The sequence below is a fragment of the Brachyhypopomus gauderio genome, chromosome 14 (genome assembly GCF_052324685.1).
Source record: "Brachyhypopomus gauderio isolate BG-103 chromosome 14, BGAUD_0.2, whole genome shotgun sequence".
Lineage (NCBI taxonomy): Eukaryota > Metazoa > Chordata > Actinopteri > Gymnotiformes > Hypopomidae > Brachyhypopomus > Brachyhypopomus gauderio.
The window spans coordinates 5,115,619-5,141,131 of NC_135224.1; the positions used below are offsets into that span (position 1 = coordinate 5,115,619).

A 25,513-nucleotide genomic window follows, 5' to 3' on the forward strand; every position below is an offset into this window, starting at 1 on the left:
AACCAATGGGAGCAGCATTAGGGGTTAAACCAATGGGAGCAGCATTAGGGCTTTAAACCAATGGGAGCAGCATTAGGGCTTTAAACCAATGGGAGCAGCATTAGGGCTTTAAACCAATGGGAGCAGCATTAGGGCTTTAAACCAATGGGAGCAGCATTAGGGGTTAAACCAATGGGAGCAGCATTAGGGCTTTAAACCAATGGGAGCAGCATTAGGGGTTAAACCAATGGGAGCAGCATTAGGGGTTAAACCAATGGGAGCAGCATTAGGGGTTAAACCAATGGGAGCAGCATTAGGGGTTAAACCAATGAGAGCAGCATTAGGGGTTAAACCAATGGGAGCAGCATTAAGGGTTAAACCAATGGGAGCAGCATTAGGGGTTAAACCAATGGGAGCAGCATTAGGGGTTAAACCAATGGGAGCAGCATTAGGGGTTAAACCAATGGGAGCAGCATTAGGGGTTAAACCAATGGGAGCAACATTAGGGGTTAAACCAATGGGAGCAGCATTAGGGCTTTAAACCAATGGGAGCAGCATTAGGGGTTAAACCAATGGGAGCAGCATTAGGGGTTAAACCAATGGGAGCAGCATTAGGGCTTTAAACCAATGGGAGCAGCATTAGGGGTTAAACCAATGGGAGCAGCATTAGGGCTTTAAACCAATGGGAGCAGCATTAGGGGTTAAACCAATGGGAGCAGCATTAGGGGTTAAACCAATGGGAGCAGCATTAGGGGTTAAACCAATGGGAGCAGCATTAGGGGTTAAACCAATGGGAGCAGCATTAGGGGTTAAACCAATGGGAGCAGCATTAGGGCTTTAAACCAATGGGAGCAGCATTAGGGGTTAAACCAATGGGAGCAGCATTAGGGCTTTAAACCAATGGGAGCAGCATTAGGGCTTTAAACCAATGGGAGCAGCATTAGGGGTTAAACCAATGGGAGCAGCATTAGGGGTTAAACCAATGGGAGCAGCATTAGGGGTTAAACCAATGGGAGCAGCATTAGGGGTTAAACCAATGGGAGCAGCATTAGGGCTTTAAACCAATGGGAGCAGCATTAGGGGTTAAACCAATGGGAGCAGCATTAGGGGTTAAACCAATGGGAGCAGCATTAGGGCGTTAAGCCAATGGGAGCAGCATTAGGGGTTTAAACCAATGGGAGCAGCATTAGGGGTTAAACCAATGGGAGCAGCATTAGGGGTTAAACCAATGGGAGCAGCATTAGGGGTTAAACCAATGGGAGCAGCATTAGGGGTTAAACCAATGGGAGCAGCATTAGGGGTTAAACCAATGGGAGCAGCATTAGGGGTTAAACCAATGGGAGCAGCATTAGGGGTTAAACCAATGGGAGCAGCATTAGGGGTTAAACCAATGGGAGCAGCATTAGGGGTTAAACCAATGGGAGCAGCATTAGGGGTTAAACCAATGGGAGCAGCATTAGGGGTTAAACCAATGGGAGCAGCATTAGGGGTTAAACCAATGGGAGCAGCATTAGGGGTTAAACCAATGGGAGCAGCATTAGGGGTTAAACCAATGGGAGCAGCATTAGGGGTTAAACCAATGGGAGCAGCATTAGGGCTTTAAACCAATGGGAGCAGCATTAGGGGTTAAACCAATGGGAGCAGCATTAGGGCTTTAAACCAATGGGAGCAGCATTAGGGCTTTAAACCAATGGGAGCAGCATTAGGGGTTAAACCAATGGGAGCAGCATTAGGGGTTAAACCAATGGGAGCAGCATTAGGGGTTAAACCAATGGGAGCAGCATTAGGGGTTAAACCAATGGGAGCAGCATTAGGGGTTTAAACCAATGGGAGCAGCATTAGGGCTTTAAACCAATGGGAGCAGCATTAGGGCTTTAAACCAATGGGAGCAGCATTAGGGGTTAAACCAATGGGAGCAGCATTAGGGGTTAAACCAATGGGAGCAGCATTAGGGGTTAAACCAATGGGAGCAGCATTAGGGGTTAAACCAATGGGAGCAGCATTAGGGGTTAAACCAATGGGAGCAGCATTAGGGGTTAAACCAATGGGAGCAGCATTAGGGGTTAAGCCAATGGGAGCAGCATTAGGGGTTAAACCAATGGGAGCAGCATTAGGGCTTAAACCAATGGGAACAGCATTAGGGCTTTAAACCAATGGGAGCAGCATTAGGGGTTAAACCAATGGGAGCAGCATTAGGGCTTAAACCAATGGGAGCAGCATTAGGGCTTTAAACCAATGGGAGCAGCATTAGGGCTTTAAACCAATGGGAGCAGCATTAGGGGTTAAACCAATGGGAGCAGCATTAGGGGTTAAACCAATGGGAGCAGCATTAGGGCTTTAAACCAATGGGAGCAGCATTAGGGGTTAAACCAATGGGAGCAGCATTAGGGGTTAAACCAATGAGAGCAGCATTAGGGGTTAAAGCAATGGGAGCAGCATTAGGGGTTAAACCAATGGGAGCAGCATTAGGGGTTAAACCAATGGGAGCAGCATTAGGGGTTAAACCAATGGGAGCAGCATTAGGGCTTTAAACCAATGGGAGCAGCATTAGGGCTTTAAACCAATGGGAGCAGCATTAGGGGTTAAACCAATGGGAGCAGCATTAGGGGTTAAACCAATGGGAGCAGCATTAGGGGTTAAACCAATGGGAGCAGCATTAGGGGTTAAACCAATGGGAGCAGCATTAGGGGTTAAACCAATGGGAGCAGCATTAGGGGTTAAACCAATGGGAGCAGCATTAGGGGTTAAACCAATGGGAGCAGCATTAGGGCTTTAAACCAATGGGAGCAGCATTAGGGGTTAAACCAATGGGAGCAGCATTAGGGGTTAAACCAATGGGAGCAGCATTAGGGGTTAAACCAATGGGAGCAGCATTAGGGGTTAAACCAATGGGAGCAGCATTAGGGCTTTAAACCAATGGGAGCAGCATTAGGGGTTAAACCAATGGGAGCAGCATTAGGGGTTAAACCAATGGGAGCAGCATTAGGGGTTAAACCAATGGGAGCAGCATTAGGGGTTAAACCAATGGGAGCAGCATTAGGGGTTAAACCAATGGGAGCAGCATTAGGGCTTTAAACCAATGGGAGCAGCATTAGGGGTTAAACCAATGGGAGCAGCATTAGGGCTTTAAACCAATGGGAGCAGCATTAGGGGTTAAACCAATGGGAGCAGCATTAGGGGTTAAACCAATGGGAGCAGCATTAGGGGTTAAACCAATGGGAGCAGCATTAGGGGTTAAGCCAATGGGAGCAGCATTAGGGCGTTAAGCCAATGGGAGCAGGAGTAGTGCCTCCTGGACGACAGGTGTGGACTCTGTGAGCAGAACAGGGATTTGTCTCTTAAGTATCATTTGAAGAGTACATTCTTTGTAGAGTACACTCTTTGTAAAGTACATTACACACATGGACTGGCTCTCAGAGTTATAAACAAAAGAGAATTTACAAGAAAATGCATTTAGGCTGAATTATTAGCTGATCTACTATGTCTTTCCCTCTGGCTTTATGCAAATGTGACTCCATGATTAAAATGATGAGAAAATCTATTTCAGAATACTGAAACATTCTCACAGGCAGGTCTTGGTGTTTTCTTTGAAACTCCCAAATCCCATCAGGTGATCAGATGAGCCATGTCCGAGCTGGTCACATGACCTCAGCGGGACCGTTGAGCACGTGCCACGCTCGTATATCAGCACTTCTGCACCAGCGGCATCAGTGTGTGCGTCAGTGCCTACGTCACAAGCCTTCCTGCTGCCTTCTGATTGGCCCATATCCCGGTGGGTGTGGCCAGCAGTGTGGAAAAGGCTGTTACTATTTGCCGTAGTCACAGTTGGAGTTCCAGCTACAAGATTGGGATCCCAAACTTAAGTAGCTTGGTAGCACACTGGATTCAGGACAACCCCAATTAAGGGGCTCGTTGAGACTGTTTTAAATGATCTAAAATCAGTTCCAAATTGTGGTAAATTAGTCAATTTCTGCTCAATTTAGCTTATTCATGCCGACTGTAAGAATTACCTGTTCATTTTCAGCACAAGCCACAGATATCAAGTATTTCATGCAAAATACAAGCATGAGATTGAGAAACACAGTAACACAGAGTAATCATATCACATGATGGAACAATGAAAGGTGAGGACAAAATCACCATCTTTCTCACCTTTCTCCTCCTCCTCCTCTTAAAGTGGAGACACGTAAGCCTCCTTGGACTGGACTAATTCTGGGGAGTTCTGCTTCTGATTGGCTGGCTGGAAGGTCATGTGGAACATGAACACCCCCCCCCCAGCTCATGTAAAGGTTTGAATGCCGTTTAACAGCAAGAAAAAACACCGAAACCCAAGCAACTCTGGTCCTCCTGTAGCGGAGAGGACACCCCTGCCTGAGGAAAACACAACCTTCCTTTTGAGATAAGCTAGTTCCTTAAAGGAAAGTTCACATGAGTTTTTAGCTGCATGTTCTTACCCAAATGGCATAAAACTGATATATAAATAAACCCATTCCTGCCCTTTGCTTACACAGCTAACCTCCCAGTGCTGGATTAATTAGTGTTAGATTAAACTTTAACAGTGCAGGATTAACTCCAGTATTAATTGAATGCTGTAGGTTTTAATTCAGCTCCAGGGATTATTATGTGCCTGAGGTTCCAACACTCTACAGTGTCTTCAAACGAGGCCAAGGTTGGATATACAGTTCCATTAAATTAGCGATCTGAAGATGGGGATACAGAACTCAACAGACACTACTACACTCACCCACTGATTTGTCTCTGGACAAACAAACAAATCTCGCATTTTCAGGAAATGACAAAACTTTCCATTTTAATTGTATTCGTATTGGTATGTAGGCCACAGTGTGACATCACGCAGGCCTACCCAGCGGTGGAGAACAGAGCGTGGCCTGTGGTGACCTGCTACAGCCTGATCGAGTGCTTCATCAACTTCTTCAGGAAACGCCCTGAACAATGTGCTCGCTCAGATCTCAGTGTGAGAGCTGGCACTCCGCCAGGAAAACACAGCCACGCCCACCAGCCAGTGATGTCGTGCAATCAGGGACGTGTTTGAGCCATTAGGGACTCTCAGTATGGGGAATATAATTGGGTGACAATCTGTGAGTCCACCGGTCCGCCTGCACTATGAAGTATCAAATCAGAACCAAATTTTGTTGCCGGTGAGCAGAGAATGAGAAAAATGGGGACGAACGGTTTTTGACATTGAATAATGGCACCAGTCTCCTGTCTTAAAGGACTTGTGTGTTGTGTCAAATGCCAGTGTGGTTCACTTTGGCCAAGTATGAAGAAATGTACAAACCCCTGCTGACACACTTCCAGGAGAGTGTTTGAGCACAAGGCCTTTGAAACGTATCGACTATGAGCTCAGAGATTCTGGCCTCCCTGGTGAAAGAGCGGAGGCCCGAACCCTCTGGTCAAACAGAACCAGACCACTAAGTGACTACGTCTGTTCGACAGCGGCCCTGGTCTCTCGCCCACTCGGAGAGCCCTGGAGACGGGGGGGGAAACGGCAGCGTGCTTTACTGCGGCCGGCAGCTCGGAGAGAGTCTGGGCGGCATTCCTGCAGGGAAGTGTGTACAGGAAGCACGCAGGATGAGGCTGTATTGGGCTGATCTGAAGAGGGCGGGCCGGTTTGTGCCAGTTCTGATTGCACAGGGCTCCACCTCGGCTCTCTGCATTAGACAAACTCTCAGAGTCCCCGTTTCTCCAGAAATAGACACTCTGGCATCCATTCGTAATGACCCAGATGCGCAGAGACTATTTCTGAAAGCACCGGTTTAGCTGCCTGATAAGCACCAGGATCTTGGATCTTTTAGTGTGAGTTTGTCTGTATGTGTGCATGTCTAAGAGAGATAGTGTGTGTGTGTGTGTGTGTGTGTGTGTGTGTGTGTGTGTGTGTGTGTGTGTGTGTGTGTGTGTAAGCATCAAAAAGAAATGCAAATGTCAGAGAAAGACAAAGAGCAAGAGTCAGACAGAAAGTACCGAAATAAAGGAAGAAATTCAAAACACTCTTGGCAATGAGATAAATTTTATAAGAACACCAGTAAAGGCCTATTTTTCACAGGAGACACTGGGTCACAAAACAGGTTAAGGAAGAGAGGATGGAGATTAAAATCCTTAAGCCTCATCCTTATCAAACATGAAATTACAAAGCATATCAAACACAGTACCAAATACAGTCACCCACAGCACACGGGGCCAAACTGTGGCAGACATACATAATCTCCCATAATCCCTCACTGCTGGACCCCATACTCCTATGACTTTTTCCCATTTCAGAGCCATTATATGCATTCTCCTTAGGGATCTCCAGGAAAAAGTCCTGCTCTATTTTTACATGTCTTATTCTCTCAAGGCACCATAGAAGCAGCCTGGTCACAAGAGCCCAGGAGCTTCCCACAATGCCCTGGGGCTGGGAGGAACCATAGCCCACTCAGAAACAAGACAAGGGCTTGGACTAACACAATGCTCTAAATAAAGTGCCTCCTTATAGGGGTTCTGCGTGGTGTCAACCTCTGACCACAGACAAAACGTGTCTCACAACAGATCAGCGCCCACCAAATCTGGGTGGATTAGCCTCCCTCATCCCGGAATCCACCCTTCTTCTTTTTTATTTCGGTTTGTTGCCGTTGACTGCACGTTTTCAAGGCAGCGCGCCAAGCTCTGCGTGTGCTCGACTGAACAGATGCACATGTCAAAGCAGGAGCAGAAGCAGGAGAGCCCTGGACATCAGCCAGTGTGTGTGTGTGTGTGTGTGTGTGTGTGTGTGTGTGTGTGTGTGTGTGTGTGTGTGTGTGTGTGTATGCCCTGGACATCAGCCAGCTCCAAACTTTCTCCAGCATAACCGCTCCATCACAGTGTGTGTGTGTGTGTGTGTGTGTGTGTGTGTGTGTGTGTGTGTGTGTGTGTGTGTGTGTGTGTGTGTGTGTGTGTGTTCATTTGTTTTAGACAATTTATATCAAATGCATTTTAAACAATTTACAAAACTAATATTACAAAAACTATAATTACAGAGGACAATTTAGGTACAAAAATAAATTAGGTATCTCAACACACCTATACATGTTTGTAATAAAATAGCTGGTAAGTTTATATTAAGGATCTTAAAGTCATCTTCAATCCTGCAACACCTCTTGGACATACAATCAAGGTTGATTTTTTAAACTCACTCACCTTTTCACTAAACACTGTTATTACTGATCCTTGTAGGTATAGAATTAGAGACCGTTACTATAGGACCTTGTAGGTGTAGAATTAGAGACCGTTACTATGGGACCTTGTAGGTGTAGAATTAGAGACCGTTCCTATGGGACCTTGAAGGTGTAGAATTAGAGACTGCTACTATGGGACCTTGTAGGTGTAGAATTAGAGACTGTTCCTATGGGACCTTGAAGGTGTAGAATTAGAGACCGTTACTATGGGACCTTGAAGGTGTAGAATTAGAGACCGTTCCTATGGGACCTTGAAGGTGTAGAATTAGAGACCGTTACTATGGGACCTTGTAGGTGTAGAATTAGAGACCGTTACTATGGGACCTTGTAGGTGTAGAATTAGAGACCGTTACTATGGGACCTTGTAGGTGTAGAATTAGAGACCGTTACTATGGGACCTTGTAGGTGTAGAATTATGGCGCATTTCCACTAGGGCCTGCTTGGCGCGGTACGGTTCGATTCGCGACGGTTTGTGAGTGTTTCCATTAGTACCAGTTCCCTGTGAGCCGGCCCCTTTGGGTACTTTTTTCGTACCGACTCGCTCGAGGTTCTAACCGTTCCAAAGCGGTACAGTTCTGTGACGTGGAGGAACAGCATGACACTGATTGGCCAGGGAGTGTCGTCACAGGTTGCGTCAGGAGAGTGACTCCTCCGCTATGCTATGGACTCCTCAGCCATTTTTAAAACCCAAGGAGCGAAGTCTGTTCCCTGGTCAAACGCCGAGGTACAAACCTTTCTGTTAATAATCAGCGATCAAAAAATCCAGGGCGAACTGGACGGGCCCACTAGAAATGTAAAGGTTTTTAGCGAGGTTTCCACGCTAATGGCCACTCATGGCTACCAGCTGTCCATTCAGCAGTGCCGGTCGGTCCAAGCTAAAAGAGCTTAACGCGATTACCGGGCGGTGAAGGACCATAACGGATGCAGCGGAGCAAACCGCAAAGACTGGAAATGGTTCCAGCAAATGGATGTCATATACGGTCACCGGCCAGCCAGTAACGGAAGAGAAAACGTGCTGGACAATGTCGGTGCTGGAGGCCACGGAGAATGGTGAGTGTATTGTGATTTCAGTTTTACTACTAGGCTCGTAAAAGATGTAATATGAACGTAATATGAACGCATCTATTGTAAACGCAGGAATTTAGAGCTGTGTTTGTAGTTAATGTTACCACCACAGTCACTACTGTACAATAGCTAGCTCTTAGCCTTGCTAGTTGCTAGTTAGCAGTAGCCATAAACAAAGCATGAGCAGCGATGACGTGCTACACATTTTGTGCAGTTACGCTATATTGTTGTTGCTTTCACGGGAATACTTGTGTTTAACATTTGTTATTTTTTACGTTCAAGATTCCCCTTCCACTGACGAGGCGAGCGGAGTTGGCGGAAAATGTTTCCTTCAACCGGGCTTTCCTCGGGGTGCTTGGCGAACTTGTGAACACCATGCGAGACAGACGCCAGTAAAAGCACACAAAATGTTGCTTGTAGTACTATAAATATTTATTTCATATAAAGCTATACGTATATATTTGCTTTTTGCACTTTTTTAAAACTATAACTATATTATTTACATATGTTGTACTTTAAATATCTATATTTCATAATAAAGTTTGATTTCATTTGATTGTATGACTGATGCTTTTTATGCAGGGTGTGTTCAGCCTGTTTGAGTAATACCAAATTATTATCAATAATTAGAGCAACCACATACAATAATGAAGATAAAGATAAATAAGATGCAATAATGCTATGTGTTAAGGGGCGTCGACCGGTGTTGTGGTCGTATACAAATGATGTCACGACACTACAACCCGCGCGCCAACAGCGACTCCACCCACATTGGGGTGGTTCACCATTGTAATGGAAACACAACGCGACCGTACCGTTCCGTTGCTAATCGACCCGTACCGAACCGTACCGCGCCAAGCAGGCCCTAGTGGAAATGCGCCATTAGAGACCGTTACTATGGGACCTTGTAGGTGTAGAATTAGAGACTGTTCCTATGGGACCTTGAAGGTGTAGAATTAGAGACCGTTACTATGGGACCTTGTAGGTGTAGAATTAGAGACCGTTCCTATGGGACCTTGAAGGTGTAGAATTAGAGACCGTTACTATGGGACCTTATAGGTGTAGAATTAGAGACAGTTACTATGGGACCTTATAGGTGTAGAATTAGAGACAGTTACTATGGGACCTTGAAGGTGTAGAATTAGAGACCGTTACTATGGGACCTTGAAGGTGTAGAATTAGAGACCGTTACTATGGGACCTTGTAGGTGTAGAATTATGGCGCATTTCCACTAGGGTCTGCTTGGTGCGGTACAGTTCGATTTGCGACGGTTTGTGAGTGTTTCCATTAGTACCAGGTACAAGTTTGCCGATACCTTCAGGTACTTTTTTCGTACCGACTCGCTCGAGGTTCTAACCGTTCCGAAGCGGTACAGTTCTGTGATGTGGAGGAACAGCATGACACTGATTGGCCAGGGAGTGTCGTCACAGGTTGTGTCACAGGAGAGCGACTCCTCCGCTATCGTCATCTCGTCCATTGTTGTACGGTGTTGTGGTCGCATACAAATGATGTCACGACACTACAACCCGCGCGCCAACAGCGACTCCACCCACATTGTGGTGGTCCACCATTGTAATGGAAACACAACGCGACCGTACCGTTCCGTTGCGAATCGATCCGTATCGAACCGTACCGCACCAAGCAGGCCCGTGTGGAAATGCGCCATTAGAGACCGTTACTATGGGACCTTGTAGGTGTAGAATTAGAGACCGTTACCATGGGACTTTGTAGGTGTAGAATTAGAGACCGTTACCATGGGACCTTATAGGTGTAGAATTTGAGACTGTTACTATGGGACCTTGTAGGTGTAGAATTAGAGACTGTTACTATGGGACCTTGAAGGTGTAGAATTAGAGACTGTTACTATGGGACTTTGAAGGTGTAGAATTAGAGACCGTTACTATGGGACTTTGAAGGTGTAGAATTAGAGACCGTTACCATGGGACCTTGTAGGTGTAGAATTAGAGACCGTTACCATGGGACCTTGTAGGTGTAGAATTTGAGACTGTTACCATGGGACCTTGTAGGTGTAGAATTTGAGACTGTTACTATGGGACCTTGTAGGTGTAGAATTAGAGACCGTAACTATGGGACCTTGAAGGTGTAGAATTAGAGACTGTTACTATGGGACCTTGAAGGTGTAGAATTAGAGACTGTTACTATGGGACCTTGTAGGTGTAGAATTAGAGACCGTTACTATGGGACCTGGAAGGTGTAGAATTAGAGACAGTTACTATGGGACCTTGAAGGTGTAGAATTAGAGACTGCTGATTTGTTGAGGTCTAGTTTGCACCAGCCAATCCCAGCTGCTCATCTAGGGTCCGTGTGTGTTCACAGGTCTGCAGGTTTCACTACTCTGGTTAGAAAACACTGATGCTCAAATAACATCTGGTCAGCAATGATACAGTGGTACAAAAACCGACATGGTAGAAGATGGCTGACCAAATTTGCACATGGTTGGGATTCAGACTAGAGGAGTTCACCTGTAAAACACACCTGGATGACAGGTGTGCCCACTACAGCTGGTTTTCAAACGCAGACTGAAGACCCATCTCTTTGTAAAGCACTTATAAGCACTAATCTACTGAAGCATTGGTATAAATCGTAATTGCACTTTATCTCTGGGAACACTTGCTAATGTAGTCTTGTAGGTATTTCAGTCTTGCTAGGCATTGCTCTGAGTCTAATCTTATATTTGTTGTCTTCTTTCTAGGTATCAGCACTGGCAACTGTTTATGGCAGTGCTTGAGCTTGAGTAGTTTGGACTTAAACCTGTTTATACTAGATATAGATGCATATTCTGACTAAACACTTAGCACTTTTGTAAGTCGCTCTAGATAAGAGCGTCTGCTAAATGCCGTAAATGTAAATGTAAATGGGTAGTACAGGTACACTTTTCTAACCAATACTTTCCTTAGTCACCCAAAGGTGACAAGATAAAACTGATTAAATCCAGAGCAGACAGCACCGACCAAGGATGAGCGCAGAAACACCCTAGCAACAGCAGGCTTCCTCACGGTACACTAACCTGGCCCAGATCCAGAGTGACGTTCACCTCGTTGTAAGCCAGGCCCTTGGAGAGAGGCGGACTCTGCCACCAGCGCTCGGTGCCGTCGATGATGTTGGACACAGGATGGGCTTTGTCTGGGATGTTGGCATTGCAGAAGTCACAGAACTGGCCCTGTAACGGCAACAAACACTCAGGTTCAGGTTCCAGGGCTCACACGGTGGGAGTCCACATGGACAAATGCATTGATGTCTCCAGAGCAGGTGGGTAAGGGACGTATCTACTTGTGTTGTCCTTTTAAGAACAAAGCTACATGGCCAGAGAGAAAAGATACTTTTCTGATCCTTTGAACTCAGATGTGTGAACACTGTGTAATCTCCATTAGCTGTAATGTAACTTTCACCCTTTTGTATTCTTGAAATTGCAAATGCATTACTTTTTAAAGCTAAATCAGAAAAAAACATTAACACAACCAATGTAGACTTCAGCCCCTTCAGTGTCTTGTGTTTAGTAGCAAGTTAAAATACATAATGTTTTTACACAATGTAAAAACACAGTAAATACCCCCCCCCCCCCCCCCCCCCCGAAGTGGTAACCAGTCACCACTTCATTATTCACAAGGCGAATAGTAATCATGAACGCACTTCCTAAAATGTGCTGTAGCTGCATTTTTGTTCAGGTGTTAAAACGATTTAAAATTCTCTCTCGAATCCAAATAACTGAACAAAGCGCACTATCGAAGCGCGTTCACGTGTGCATCCAACCCGCAACCCTCCCTTCTCCGCCCCGCCCCGCCCATCTCCGCCCCGCCCCCTCGACAAAGGCGACAGTCTCATCTGGCATCTTACGACAGGCGCTCTGTCTTTCAGGTGCATTTGTTGGGGACGTGATATAACAGGGACGTTTACGAGTCCGGAGGAACCGGGCAAGCGAAAGAGAGGATAGAAACGAAAACAGCCCTGGCGTGCAAACACAATAGAAACGAACAATTCAGGAAATCACGTTACACAACGTTAATAGAAACATAATCACAAAACGACTTCCAAATGCACGGTAGGTTAGGAAATGTGATCGTATTTATTATCAATCTACTGTTACTCAAGTTTCTCATTGAGGAGAGGTACGGGTGTGGGGGTCCCAGTCCCTTCTCTGTCCCTCTCTTACTAAAAACACAAGTAGGCTACATTAAAGTTAAAGTACAATAAAGTTCACAAGTTCCTCAATGCACGTGCGTTTACAGGTGCACGAGAAACTGCAGCGCAACTAACTCAATTGCACACAAGTGCCAACACCCAGTGGAGGAACATGCTTCGAAGATCAACGTGGTTTGCTTGGATATCATCAGAAAAGCAGAGGTAAACAAATCTGCATCTATGGGTCGGGTCCAAACCAGCACGTTGGGCTCAGACCCACGCAGGTGTCCCACAGGTAGATAAGACACAATGCACTAAACTGTTCTTTGCCACCGAAGTAGTACACTACATTAAGAACTCATCTGACTTAGTTTCCCCGACCATGTTTAAATTTCTTGTCAAAGTTTCGGCGTGGCCTATCTGTCCACACACGCTGGTCTCGAGGTGTCGGTTCCGCCCGCGCGCGCTTACCTGTATAGTTTGACTCGGTAGTCCAACAGTTGGTCCTCCAACTAGTTTGCAGAAAAGGTCCGATCTCGGTCTCCCGTCTTGGTCTTCGCCGCAAGTGGCAGTGGCGGAAACCGCCGAACCTTCGGCCAGGTTAAAGTACGGCGGGCTCAGACTAAATCCCGAGATTTCGTTTGCAGAAACCTGTGCGCTCACTTCCATGCAAGGTAAACACGATAAAATCAGCAACACCGAGTGTAGCAGGTCGCCACTCCGTGCCATTTTCGTTTTCGTGGTGTTTTATCTCTTGCATAAACTCCCTCATATCCGAATCATGGCAGCGGTCGCGCTCTGGGCGTTTTTACGCGGAGACTGGTGCGCTCCGCTTGGAGGTTTGATGTAGTGGCATGGCGAGGTCCTCGGAGTCCGTGCACGGGTTACTTCCTCTTCACGTGTCGTTGTGGGGTGGAGAGGGCGTTCGGGTTCAGCCCGTATCACGGCTCACTTCAGTAGGAATATAACCGACATCAGGGCTGTGAATAAAAGCACTGAATTCTTTGTTATGTAGAAGGGCACTTTTGGAGTTGTTACGGAAGCAGGGTGTGAAAATGTACAATGCTTCTTTTATTATGGAGGTATTTGTTATGCAAAGTTTATTATGTTTAAAAACCAAATCTGTAATCATTCATGCCCTAATTAGAAAACAGTTAACAGTATATGGGGAACAATATAGGAAATGTAGACAAATAAATGCTATACAGTAATTCGTTTCTGTTAGAAAGTAGTTTGCTTTGTTTGTTTGTTTACTTGTTTGTTGGTTGTTTTTTTGTTGTTTTATTTGTTTTCTATTTGACATCACATTATTAATATAATACACCTCAAATACGCCATCTGCTGCTCATGGCATTCTCAGTGTGTGCTCATTAAACGGACCGGGCACCTTGGTTAGGCCTGAACAGTGACGCTGCCTTCACAGGTAAGATGGCACACAGATCACGAGCAGTAGTCTTGCCACACATCCTGTTTCACACAGACAATCTTCATCCATCTCTGTGTCTTTGGTATCGAACTGAAACTTGACCCTTGTGTTCTTGAAGGTTACAGTTATTTGCACTTTGTTCTCCATATTCCCCATGTTATGTATGGTATCTCTCTCTCTCTCTCTCTCTCTCTCTCTCTCTCTCTCTCTCTCTCTCTCTCTCTCTTTATGGTAGTCGATGGCACATCTGTACCTACACCTTGGAACATGTACATTACCACTGACATGACCTTTGACCCATCTCCAACCTTTAACCTTGCTTCTCTTTCACAACGCCCCCCATCACCAGGGATCTCCATGATTTTACTACTGAAATTCACCTCCAAAGAATCTCAAACTTATTTCCATGTCTTAGCAGCACTGTGGATTTCTGTCATTCACTTCTCATTGACGTTCCAGCATTTATTCCAGTTACTGCATGTACCCCAGAAAAAGTTCATTATACTCCCGTTAAATGAACTTGGTTTCCTGGTTACAGTGGCGTCCAGTATATTCCTGTAACTAACACACAGGCACCCCCCCCCCCCCCCCCCCAGGCCGTCTGAACCTCACACCTCTGAGTCAGAGCGCAGCACCAAGGTTTAAATGCCCACACGTGTCTTAGTGCTGCATAAACATAATGTGTTATTGTTGCTGTTGATTGTGTTTGTCTATTATTAAATTCTATGTAGGGGGTGACAATGTTGTTCTTTATTGCACTACGATGCTCTTTGGCAGAATGCCATCACTAAAGTCACCAGTGCGGTACACTGTGCCAAACTGCAGACCCCAACACACCGGACGCTTCTTGTGTTTTGACTATGAATGTCACTGCTTTATTGTGTTTTTGTTCAGCCTCACAGAGAGTATTCTGTTGCTCTAGAGTCACCTCTAGAGTCGCCTCTAGACCGTCTGTGTGCACTGGTGCATAACCGGCTTCCCACATGCCTTTTAATGCCCGATTATGTGGGGTGTCACAACATCACAATAACAGATCTAGGGTATTTCCACAGTAACAGATCTAGGGTATTTCCACAGTAACAGATCTAGGGTATTTCCACAGTAACAGATCTAGAGTATTTCCACAGTAACAGATCTAGAGTATTTCCACAGTAACAGATCTAGGGTATTTCCACAGTAACAGATCTAGAGTATTTCCACAGTAACAGATCTAGAGTATTTCCACAGTAACAGATCTAGAGTATTTCCACAGTAACAGATCTAGAGTATTTCCACAGTAACAGATCTAGGGTATTTCCACAGTAACAGATCTAGAGTATTTCCACAGTAACAGATCTAGGGTATTTCCACAGTAACAGATCTAGAGTATTTCCACAGTAACAGATCTAGAGTATTTCCACAGTAACAGATCTAGAGTATTTCCACAGTAACAGATCTAGGGTATTTCCACAGTAACAGATCTAGAGTATTTCCACAGTAACAGATCTAGAGTATTTCCACAGTAACAGATCTAGAGTATTTCCACAGTAACAGATCTAGAGTATTTCCACAGTAACAGATCTAGGGTATTTCCACAGTAACAGATCTAGAGTATTTCCACAGTAACAGATCTAGGGTATTTCCACAGTAACAGATCTAGAGTATTTCCACAGTAACAGATCTAGAGTATTTCCACAGTAACAGATCTAGAGTATTTCCACAGTAACAGATCTAGGGTATTTCCACAGTAACAGATCTAGAGTATTTCCACAGTAACAGATCTAGAGTATTTCCACAGTAACAGATCTAGAGTATTTCCACAGTAACAGATCTAGGGTATTTCCACAATAACAGATCTAGGGTATTTCCACAGTAACAGATCTAGAGTATTTCCACAGTAACAGATCTAGAGTATTTCCACAGTAACAGATCTAGAGTATTTCCACAGTAACAGATCTAGGGTATTTCCACAGTAACAGATCTAGAGTATTTCCACAGTAACAGATCTAGGGTATTTCCACAGTAACAGATCTAGGGTATTTCCACAGTAACAGATCTAGGGTATTTCCACAGTAACAGATCTAGAGTATTTCCACAGTAACAGATCTAGAGTATTTCCACAGTAACAGATCTAGGGTATTTCCACAGTAACAGATCTAGGGTATTTCCACAGTAACAGATCTAGAGTATTTCCACAGTAACAGATCTAGAGTATTTCCACAGTAACAGATCTAGAGTATTTCCACAGTAACAGATCTAGCGTATTTCCACAGTAACAGATCTAGAGTATTTCCACAGTAACAGATCTAGAGTATTTCCACAGTAACAGATCTAGCGTATTTCCACAGTAACAGATCTAGAGTATTTCCACAGTAACAGATCTAGAGTATTTCCACAGTAACAGATCTAGCGTATTTCCACAGTAACAGATCTAGAGTATTTCCACAGTAACAGATCTAGAGTATTTCCACAGTAACAGATCTAGAGTATTTCCACAGTAACAGATCTAGAGTATTTCCACAGTAACAGATCTAGAGTATTTCCACAGTAACAGATCTAGAGTATTTCCACAGTAACAGATCTAGAGTATTTCCACAGTAACAGATCTAGAGTATTTCCACAGTAACATATCTAGAGTATTTCCACAGTAACAGATCTAGAGTATTTCCACAGTAACAGATCTAGAGTATTTCCACAGTAACAGATCTAGAGTATTTCCACAGTAACAGATCTAGAGTATTTCCACAGTAACAGATCTAGAGTATTTCCACAGTAACAGATCTAGAGTATTTCCACAGAAAGCACAAGATGTGCAGTAAGAAAGCAGAACTTTAGTAACACTTTTTTGAGCACTGTATTTATGTATTTAAGTATTTATGTATTTATGTATTTATGTATTTAAGTATTTATGTATTTAAGTATTTATGTATTTATGTATTTAAGTATTTATGTATTTAAGTATTTATGTATTTATGTATTTATGTATTTAAGTATTTATGTATAAGTATTTAAGCATTTTAAGTATTATACAAAGTATTTAAGATGGTCTTCACAATGCTTTCGTCTCACTGCCTTTGGTTGAAAGAGACTCACAATTAAAAGAGAGAAACTACATTTCGGGTTTAGGAAAGCTCGGTCTTAATCAAAGTCCCTTTCAGATCTAGGATACTGTGTAATGGCATTCCTTCCTGCTACCGGCACTGAAAATGGAGATCTGTTGAAAATCTACACCTTACCACTACTTCTGAACTTCTGAACCACCTCAGCACTGACCACGCTGATATTAGGCTGTGCTCTAGGCTTACAGTATCATTTCTATTCCATTTCTGTTATTATTTTATTGGTGTTTTTTATCTTTAACTGATTAGTGTTCTCAAAAGTATCTAGTGGGGATTTCAAGGAAGCTTATTCAAAATTGAGAAACGTTTCTCAAATAGCTCTATAGCACAAGTTTACAGTATGGTAGTGGATCAGGTGCTGGTTGGCACGGTCTCTTTTGCTGATCCATTGGTCATAACTCCGCATTTTTGGGGGGGAGACGTGATTGCAAACGTGGAAGCTTGATGAAAGGTCGATACTTCGCTGACATCTGCTGGAGAACAGCTGCAAATGACAGACAGTAAAACTCCAGCCCCTCAGCCTAACTACTGCCTTGCGTGTAACTATTGGAATATTTCTTGTGAAGAAGTAAAGCTGACAGTGTCTGGCATGACCTCCATGACCTCCACGACTCTGTATTGGTGTGATCATAAAGATCCTGTCACACACACTGGCTGGGCTGACCCCTTCGTGATCACACACACTCACTTATTCAACTACACTGAACTCCTGTGCTAAGTAAAAAGAAATAATAAACTCCACGGTAAGAGAGTAAGGCAGCATTCAGCAGAAATATCCTACAAAAACCGCTAGCAAAGAATGCGCCGCTCCTGTAACTAATCATATCAGGTTTCCCAGTCCTGCGAGATTCAGCCGAACTCACTGGCTAAATGCTGAAGTTTTAATGAGGTTAAAACCAGTGCGATAGGGACATATACTGCACGGGATACATCCCCACCGAGACTGGGAAACACTAGGTCGGGGAGATGTGTGTTCAGACTCTAGCACAGCCACTATACACCGCCTAGCAGGCGGAACCACGTCCCCTACACACGCTCCGGAAATAAGGTGTGATCCCCCCCACCTTGACACACACTTTTATTCGTGCCCCATACGCCTGTCCTGCTCCATGTAGCCCGGATGAGCACCGACAGGCGCGAATATAGGAAGCAATTATGGATGCAGATTGGACGCTATGAGAGCTTTCAGAAAACACACATAAGAGTCCGGGGGCATGTGGGTGGGAGGAAACAGAGAAAATCAATGCACTGGCGAAGTGCGTTTGCACACGGCCCTCTAATGTAGAATTGATTCGTTTAGCTCCGAGTGTGCGGAAAACGACTCACATTTTAACGCTTCTCGGCTTGCGAAGGGACGGGGACTGCACGCGCGTTTAGGCTCGAACCTGGACCGGGCGAGAGCAGGGAGGCTGTTGCCAGGTAACAAAGCGAAAGGAAAATACTAAAACCACTCTGATCAAAGCCGTGGCGAGATGATGTCGGGGATGACATAAGCGTCCTTCAACGATCAAGGCTGCGCAGGGTTACGGGCCCGGTGACTTTCGCCACAGTCCGTATTTCTGAAATGAAAAAGAAAAACAGCTATATAGCTATCTGTCAAGAGTAAATCTCTCTGCAGTATCCTGTAATCAGTACCACTCAACTCTTCTTCTCCCCTGAACGCAAACTTTCATATATATATATATATATATATATATATATATATATATATATATATATATATATATATATATATATATATATATATAATGTATTTATATATATATATATATATATGTATTTATATATATATGTATGTGTATGTATATATATATATATATACGAGAGTATATATTATATATTTTATATAATAAAATATTATTAATATATAATATATATTTTATTTATATATATTATTATATATATATATATATATATATATATATATATATATATATATATATATATATATATATATATATATATATATATATATTCATACATATATAATATATACAATATTAAAATATATATAATATATATATAATATATACTCTCATATATATATATATATATATATATATATATATATATATATATATATATATATATATATATATTAATATTATATATATGTATGTATGCATTCCTCTAGCCGCCTGTATATAAAGCAGAATGTCTTGGCGGATCGCATCCTGTAGGGCACTCTGGACTGGTGGGCCGATGGCCGTTATGTGTAATGAGAGCAGGTTCGGTCTTTTAGCCCACCGTTCGTCGTAGGAGGACGACGCTGGGGAGGACGGTCACCGCGCCACTGAGCACGTGAACCCGGCTCGCCTCCCTCCGTCTGGCCGGTGGCCCCGCCACTGCGCGCGGGAGCGGAATCTGCCCTCAGGACGCAACGTGGCTTCCTGTGGGTGAGCCGAACCCTTTGTGTAGCGACTCTTTTGCAGAAATTCAAGTGGGTTCGGTTGCCATGGAAACAACTGTTGAGATCGAAATGTTTGTTAAAAAAAAAAAAAAAGAGAAAAAAACGAAAGGAACGAAAATGGTTAGAATAACATCTTTAGGTTTTAGACGAGATGGGGGGGGGGGGGGGGGGGTGTTATGTAATGATGTACACCCATGACCCAGCTTGGAGGGGAGTGAAGAGGAAGTGGTTCTGAAATCAGATCTCCTGAAGTCTACGCTGGCTTCCACTGACGTGGCACTGAAGGACCTTTAATCATCTTCAGTGCGACTGCTGCGTTTGCGGGAGACAAGCACGCTGGTCTGTAGGTACGCACGAACATCAGCCATGAAACACCAGGCAATTACTCTGAAGTGAATATCTCTATTGGAAATTTGCAGATTTGATTACTATTTTTCTGTTGCCAAAGAGGAACATGAAACCTCATAAATGCGCTTTGTAGAGCCCTAATAGATCAGTGATAATGCCACATCTAACCTGGTAGCTCTTGGTAGGTCATTTCATAAAGCTACTTTTTGATACTGGGGTTAACAGGCAGAACAGTGTATGTGATACAGCGTATTGCTCATTTGTCAAGGTTCCACCCCACCACCACCTCCATCAGCACCACCACCACCTCCATCAGCACCACCACCACCTCCATCAGCACCACCACCACCACCTCCATCAGCACCACCACCACCTCCATCAGCACCACCACCACCTCCATCAGCACCACCACCACCTCCATCAGCACCACCACCACCTCCATCAGCACCACCACCACCACCACAAAGAGGCTTTCCTGCAGTCATATGAGTATCACGTGGTATCCAGTCATTACTGCAATAATATACAGGCACATCTAGCACTCGATATATTAGCTTCAGCGTTTACAGCTAAAGGGCTAAAGGGGTTCCAGGTGGGTGGGGTGTGTTTCAGGTGGGTGGAGTCTGTTTCAGGTGGGGGGGGGGTTTCAGGTGGGTGGGGTCTGTTTCAGGTGGGTGGGGGGGGGGGGGTTTCAGGTGGGTCGGGTGTGTTTCAGGGGGGTGGGGTGTGTTTCAAGGAGGTGGAGTCTGTTTCAGGTGGGGGGGGTTTCAGGTGGGTGGGGGGGTTTCAGGTGGATCGGGTGTGTTTCAGGGGGCTGGGGTGTTTTTCAGGTGGGTGGGGTGTGTTTCAAGGGGGTGGGGTGTATTCCAGGTGGGTGAGGTCTGTTCCAGGTGGGTGGGGTTCACTCCAAGTAGATGGAGTATGTTTCAGGTGGGTGGGGTGTGTTTTAGGGGGGTGAGGTGTGTTCCAGGGGGGTGGAGTCTGTTTCAGGTGTGTGGGGTATGATTCAGGTGGGTGGGGTCTGTTCCAGGTGGGTGGAGGCATTGAGCGTCTCTTTTACCTGGACATACAAGCTTTTACTCAGCCTGGATCGTGTTTCAAATATCAAGGCGGTGCGAATAAGTCTTTCTCATGCCAGCATTAGATTAAAATTCTGTTCCTTGTTTTTCCAGCGATGTGTTATTTGGGGTTGGCCATAAGTAGCTCTTGCCCATCTGTGCTTCATAAAGCCATGCGGAAGATTTTGTGCGTAAACAATCGTGTTTTTTTTTATTTTTATAAAGGTTGCTGTAAACATACTTCAAATGCACATTGAGAGTCACGAGCTGTCAGCGTGTCTACAGCAGCTCCAGAAGAGACGTCTCCCCGGCCGTCGGACAGCCCAGCCGGGCCTGATCCAAAGCTCCAAACCACCATGTGCGTGTTTATCTGGGTTATTCCATATGCCACTGGCACACCCAACAGATGGTAAAGGATGGGTGAGCTGGCTCAGACATTCATATGCAAAAACAAAACAGTGGAAAGCATCGTCTCTGGTCATTCTGCAGGTAGCACCTTTAATTATTTATCCAACTCACTGCTGCACAACTGGCACTGTGAACCACCGTGATGACGCTGTCAGCGTTGGTTTGAAAGCGTCCATCAGTTCCTCTGCTGTTTCTGAGCACGGCGACATCTTCCTGCAGCTCCGTGGACCCTGCAGAACAAACGTAGTGGAGATAATACAGGAGCTTTTACCCTGGACCGCCGGATGGTTCTTGATATTTCTGGTTGATTGAGGGGGAAAGGGGGGGGGGGGGGGGGGGGTGTTTTTTTTTAAATCTAATTAAGGCTATTAGTGTGGAAGCCATATTATACAATGAGCGGCTACCAGAGCCAATCACGTGATCTTTCGCATCTTAACAACACCATTGAGTGTTTTCATTTGTCATGATTTAAGATGGTTCATGTTACCGTCGATACGCTCTGAGATGTTTGGCACTGTTTCGCTAATTTTGGAGTAGTAGCCAAAATGTTGAAGTCCAAGATGATATTTGCATATTCAATTTAAACAGAAAAGATGGAGGAATAAATAGATTAATTTGGGAAATCTCTTAAACCAGTAGCCAGGAAGCAGTCTTTATTTAAACGTGTTTTATCTTCACTGAGATGAATAGTCTTATTGCCAGGTTTTCTCCTTTTTTAGACGTGCAGAGTTACAGACCCCCCCCCCCCTCCCCCCACGCTTTCTCTCCTAAAGGGGAGCAGTCTTAAGAACTATTTCATGATCTATTTTTTGACATATTATATTTGCACAGTGACCTGGATAGGAAATATTCATGAAACTGTCATCATGAATGGATGCAGTGATGCTCCGGAATTCAGTCCAGTCTGTCACTGTGTCTCTGTGTTGCAGGTGACTGACTTACCAGAGGTGCAGGAGCACTTTTTATATGCTCAAAAATAAAAGATTTAATTCTGGTCACTGAATGAAAGTGACTGGTGGGTAGTCAGGTAGTGGGGACAGGTGTACAGTCAGGTCTGTACAGAGACTGACTGTTTTTGTTGTTATTGTTGTTGTTCCCAGCTATCACCATGACCACAAACCTGACGCACAGGAGCTGAAAACACAGAGGGCCAGGATCTCACTCTCAGACAGAAGACGCTGGTCTCTGTTGACAAAAGAAACGTGGGAGGAGCCAGTGCCCAAACTAAATTCTAAGCCAATCACAGTTCAGGGTGTATGAAATTCCTCTCTTGCTATTGGCTGTTTTACATAGTAAAGCTAGTGCAGGAGTCCACAATGTTAACAAATCACAAAAACTATCAAATGTCAGACCAAATATTACAAAAGTGATTAATTAAAAATGGATGACATAAGTATTGAACAATAGTCAATATTTATTGAAATATTGAACAATAGGTTTGGATATCACATTGGATGTCCAATGTATTTAATGTAATAGTTTTCATTTAACTGTTAATTTATTACTGAAAAGGTATTAGCTGTCTTGATATTGTTCTGCATGTTTAATTATGGTTTACCTCATAACACTTATTGCTGAGATTATTTTAAAGCACTGGGATTCGTGTACCTGTTTCTAAGTGTTGTTTTGTTCATGAGAACCTGGTCTGTATCTTCTGCATGTTCCAGGTCCGAAGCCCTTTTGGTCCATGTGGCTTCATCCCTGTTCCCGCATGCCAAATCGCAGCCGCCTGGCCAAACGATCCTCGGAGGCGGATTTTCTGTTTTTGCCCGCAAATATGAGGATGATTCACGGACACGCAGGCAGGCTGCTGAGGGAAACGCAATTGTGTAACATGACTGAAGCTATGTGACTTTAAACAGCCCTGTGTGCCTGTGTCGGAACTGGCTTGGGGTTTCATTCAGGCGTGTGCTCCTCAGGACCTCGCCACTATCATCCGATGCCCTGGCGGGTGGGAGAAGCCTGGTCTGTACAGTACCGGCCTGTGCACCTGGGCTTGGGTGGGTCTGGCTCAAAGCTGCGGGCTCAGTGCCGGGCGCATTGCTACAGTCACATGATCTATGTCCGTCCTGTTCCAGTGGCAGACATTGTGAAAAGCAGATTCACAGGGAGGAACAAAAGAGAAACACTGACAGCAGTGAGTCGGTGGGAGGAAAGGACTTTAACATAACATGCCTCGCTGCATTGTTAGGAAGCGGAAGTCACGTGTCTTATCGCACCGCAAAAATACTTCGCAAAACAGAGAGTGCTGCTGTATCGCTGGAGACACGTGCACAACTGTTGTAATGATGCCGTGGTCGTTATTCGGATTCCACTGTACATGCAGGGATTTCGTTTAATTGATTCCATTTAATTAGGTTAAAATCCCATGTGATACCACGGGAAGGCGAAGCAATGTCATTAATGAAATGATGACAGTCCACTGCCTCTGATAATGGGAAGAGCATCGCTCTGCTAACATGTTCTGATTCAAAGCTGATTCCCTGGAGTTTGCATGTAGGTAGAGACATAAAAAGCACTGCCAACTGTGTGCACCCACAGAGATGATGTACACAACAGCCAGTTTACATCACCATCTACAGCCGACAGGTCGTAATGTTCTTTCTTATTACACATAATAAGTTAGATCTCATCCGAGGGCTATTTTAATGTGAACCTCCGCGATTCGCGACGCAACCAGGCAAAGAAACTTTGTTCGCAGCACCATACCCTTCTTGGTGCTGGTGGTGAGAATGATGTAGGGTTTGTACAGGGCACTGGTGCCACCCCCAAACCCCCCAACGACCCCCCCCCCCCCCCCTCCACACCACCACCACCACCACCTCTCCCTTTCCTCTGTCAATTCTTGTATGTAAAGACTTGTTTACTCGGATGCATGCACTCAATACAGTAGCTACTAAGGCTCAGAGTACACAGATTGCCATGGTAACCGGTTTTCCTACGTCCCGATCCGCCTGGGGGAAATAAATGAATTGCTCCTCAGAAATACGTGGGAGAGGGTAGCGGGGCGGGGGCTGGCAACGCGCGCGCGTTCAAGGGCTTCTGAGTTGGTGATGCTCGCGCCCACAAAGTGAGACTAACGCTCGGGATCCTCTCGCGTTGCCGTTGTGCCGCGCGCTGCCTCGCTCGTCTAACATCTTGGGGGGCAAAAACGGGGCGATCACGTTCATTAAATAAAATGTAATAAAATCAGATTGGAAAAAGAATTAGAAATCTTTTTACGTGCAATTTTTTTTAATGCATTCGTTACAAACGCTGACACGTTTGCGCGATTTTGCTTGCTCGAATCTTCTGACGGTGGAAAATTTCTTTCTTTGGACATCACGACAGAAACCGAGACATTAGGCTGTTTAAGACGTTTTAATTTTAATCTCCGGGTTGAAGCGGATGGAAAGAAGATGTACTTGCCACGTCGACGTCGTCCATACGTTTTCTGTAGATCCAGTATCTGGTACTGATCAACTTTTTGTTCAGCTTCTCAAAGAAAAGTTAATGGAATGTAAACAGCAGGAATAGACATTTGTCCAAGACGTATTTTAAAGTCCGTCTGCCTAAGTAGATGCCGGTGGTATGGAGTAAAAGCGGGCTCGTGTTCGTTTTGCGACCGCTTCATTCGCATCTACAGTATGGCCCACTTTGAAGACGACGCACCTAAGGAGATGTGTGCGAGGGACGGCGGTTCCGATCCGCCCGCGGACGGGCAAGGCGAGACTGGGTCTACCGGAGAAACGAAACAAGCCAAAGCCCAGCGGGCGCGCACCATGGCTTTGTACAATCCCATCCCGGTCCGACAAAACTGTTTCACCGTCAACAGGTCACTTTTTATTTTCGCGGAAAATAACATAATCAGAAAGTATGCAAGGAGGATCACCGAGTGGCCATATCCTTACCACAGCATGGGCGTTAACCCAGGTGCACGTCGGGTCTGAGAGTAGGTCGTAAGCAGTTGCTTTATGACCCACTTTCAAATTAAAACAAGTATGTGTGTTTGGAAATGATCATGCATGTATCTGGAGGCGGGGTGTGTGTGTGTGTGTGTGTGTGGGGGGGGGGGGTCCTTTATGGCCCTTTGATGTGATGGTCCATGATTAACATCAGTACCATGGACAGCGCATTTGCATTTCTAAGCGGGTGGCCGCCACTCAGGTGCCCAGAACTCTTCATCCGTGAGCCGATGAAAGAGCCACAAATGAGAAGTCAGTGGTTCTGTTTGCGACAAAAACAGAAGTAAAGTTTCTCCATGGTCTGCTGTGATTGTGAATAGAGATATAAGTCGTTGTTCGGCTCGAGCTGTGTACGTCAGCAGCCCGGGTTTCATGCGCTATGTCAGTAATTATGTTTGAGCGCGAGTAACGAAGTTTATGCAAAAT

The 25,513-nt window shown here is 44.8% G+C and overlaps 2 protein-coding genes and 2 long non-coding RNA genes across 5 annotated transcripts in view; 3 read left to right on the top strand and 1 right to left on the bottom strand.

Moving 5' to 3' along the window:
• LOC143475028 (laminin subunit alpha-3-like) overlaps positions 1-13,292 on the bottom strand; it is an 81,360-nt gene extending 68,068 nt beyond the window's left edge. The window contains 2 exon segments of the mRNA XM_076972736.1: positions 11,284-11,436; positions 12,867-13,292. Of these exon segments, the coding sequence (XP_076828851.1) occupies positions 11,284-11,436; positions 12,867-13,124 (411 nt within the window). The 5' untranslated portion in view covers positions 13,125-13,292.
• On the top strand, positions 8,086-8,816 carry LOC143475615 (uncharacterized). Its single transcript, XR_013121063.1, has 2 exons — positions 8,086-8,240; positions 8,538-8,816. It is a non-coding gene; the product is annotated as an uncharacterized LOC143475615 (long non-coding RNA).
• Positions 12,101-23,868, top strand: LOC143475032 (uncharacterized). 2 transcript variants are annotated; one of them, XR_013120908.1, is made up of 5 exons: positions 12,101-12,315; positions 12,503-12,617; positions 20,961-21,093; positions 22,244-22,395; positions 22,811-23,868. It is a non-coding gene; the product is annotated as an uncharacterized LOC143475032 (long non-coding RNA). The 2 variants fall into 2 exon arrangements; XR_013120909.1 differs by lacking the exon at positions 22,244-22,395.
• A 253-nt stretch (positions 23,869-24,121) lies between these two features.
• The window catches only part of cacna1eb (calcium channel, voltage-dependent, R type, alpha 1E subunit b), a 53,398-nt gene continuing 52,006 nt past the window's right edge, over positions 24,122-25,513 (top strand). The window contains exon 1 of the mRNA XM_076972147.1: positions 24,122-25,023. Coding sequence (XP_076828262.1) covers positions 24,770-25,023 — 254 coding nt within the window. The 5' untranslated portion in view covers positions 24,122-24,769. The remainder of the gene's footprint in view (positions 25,024-25,513) is intronic.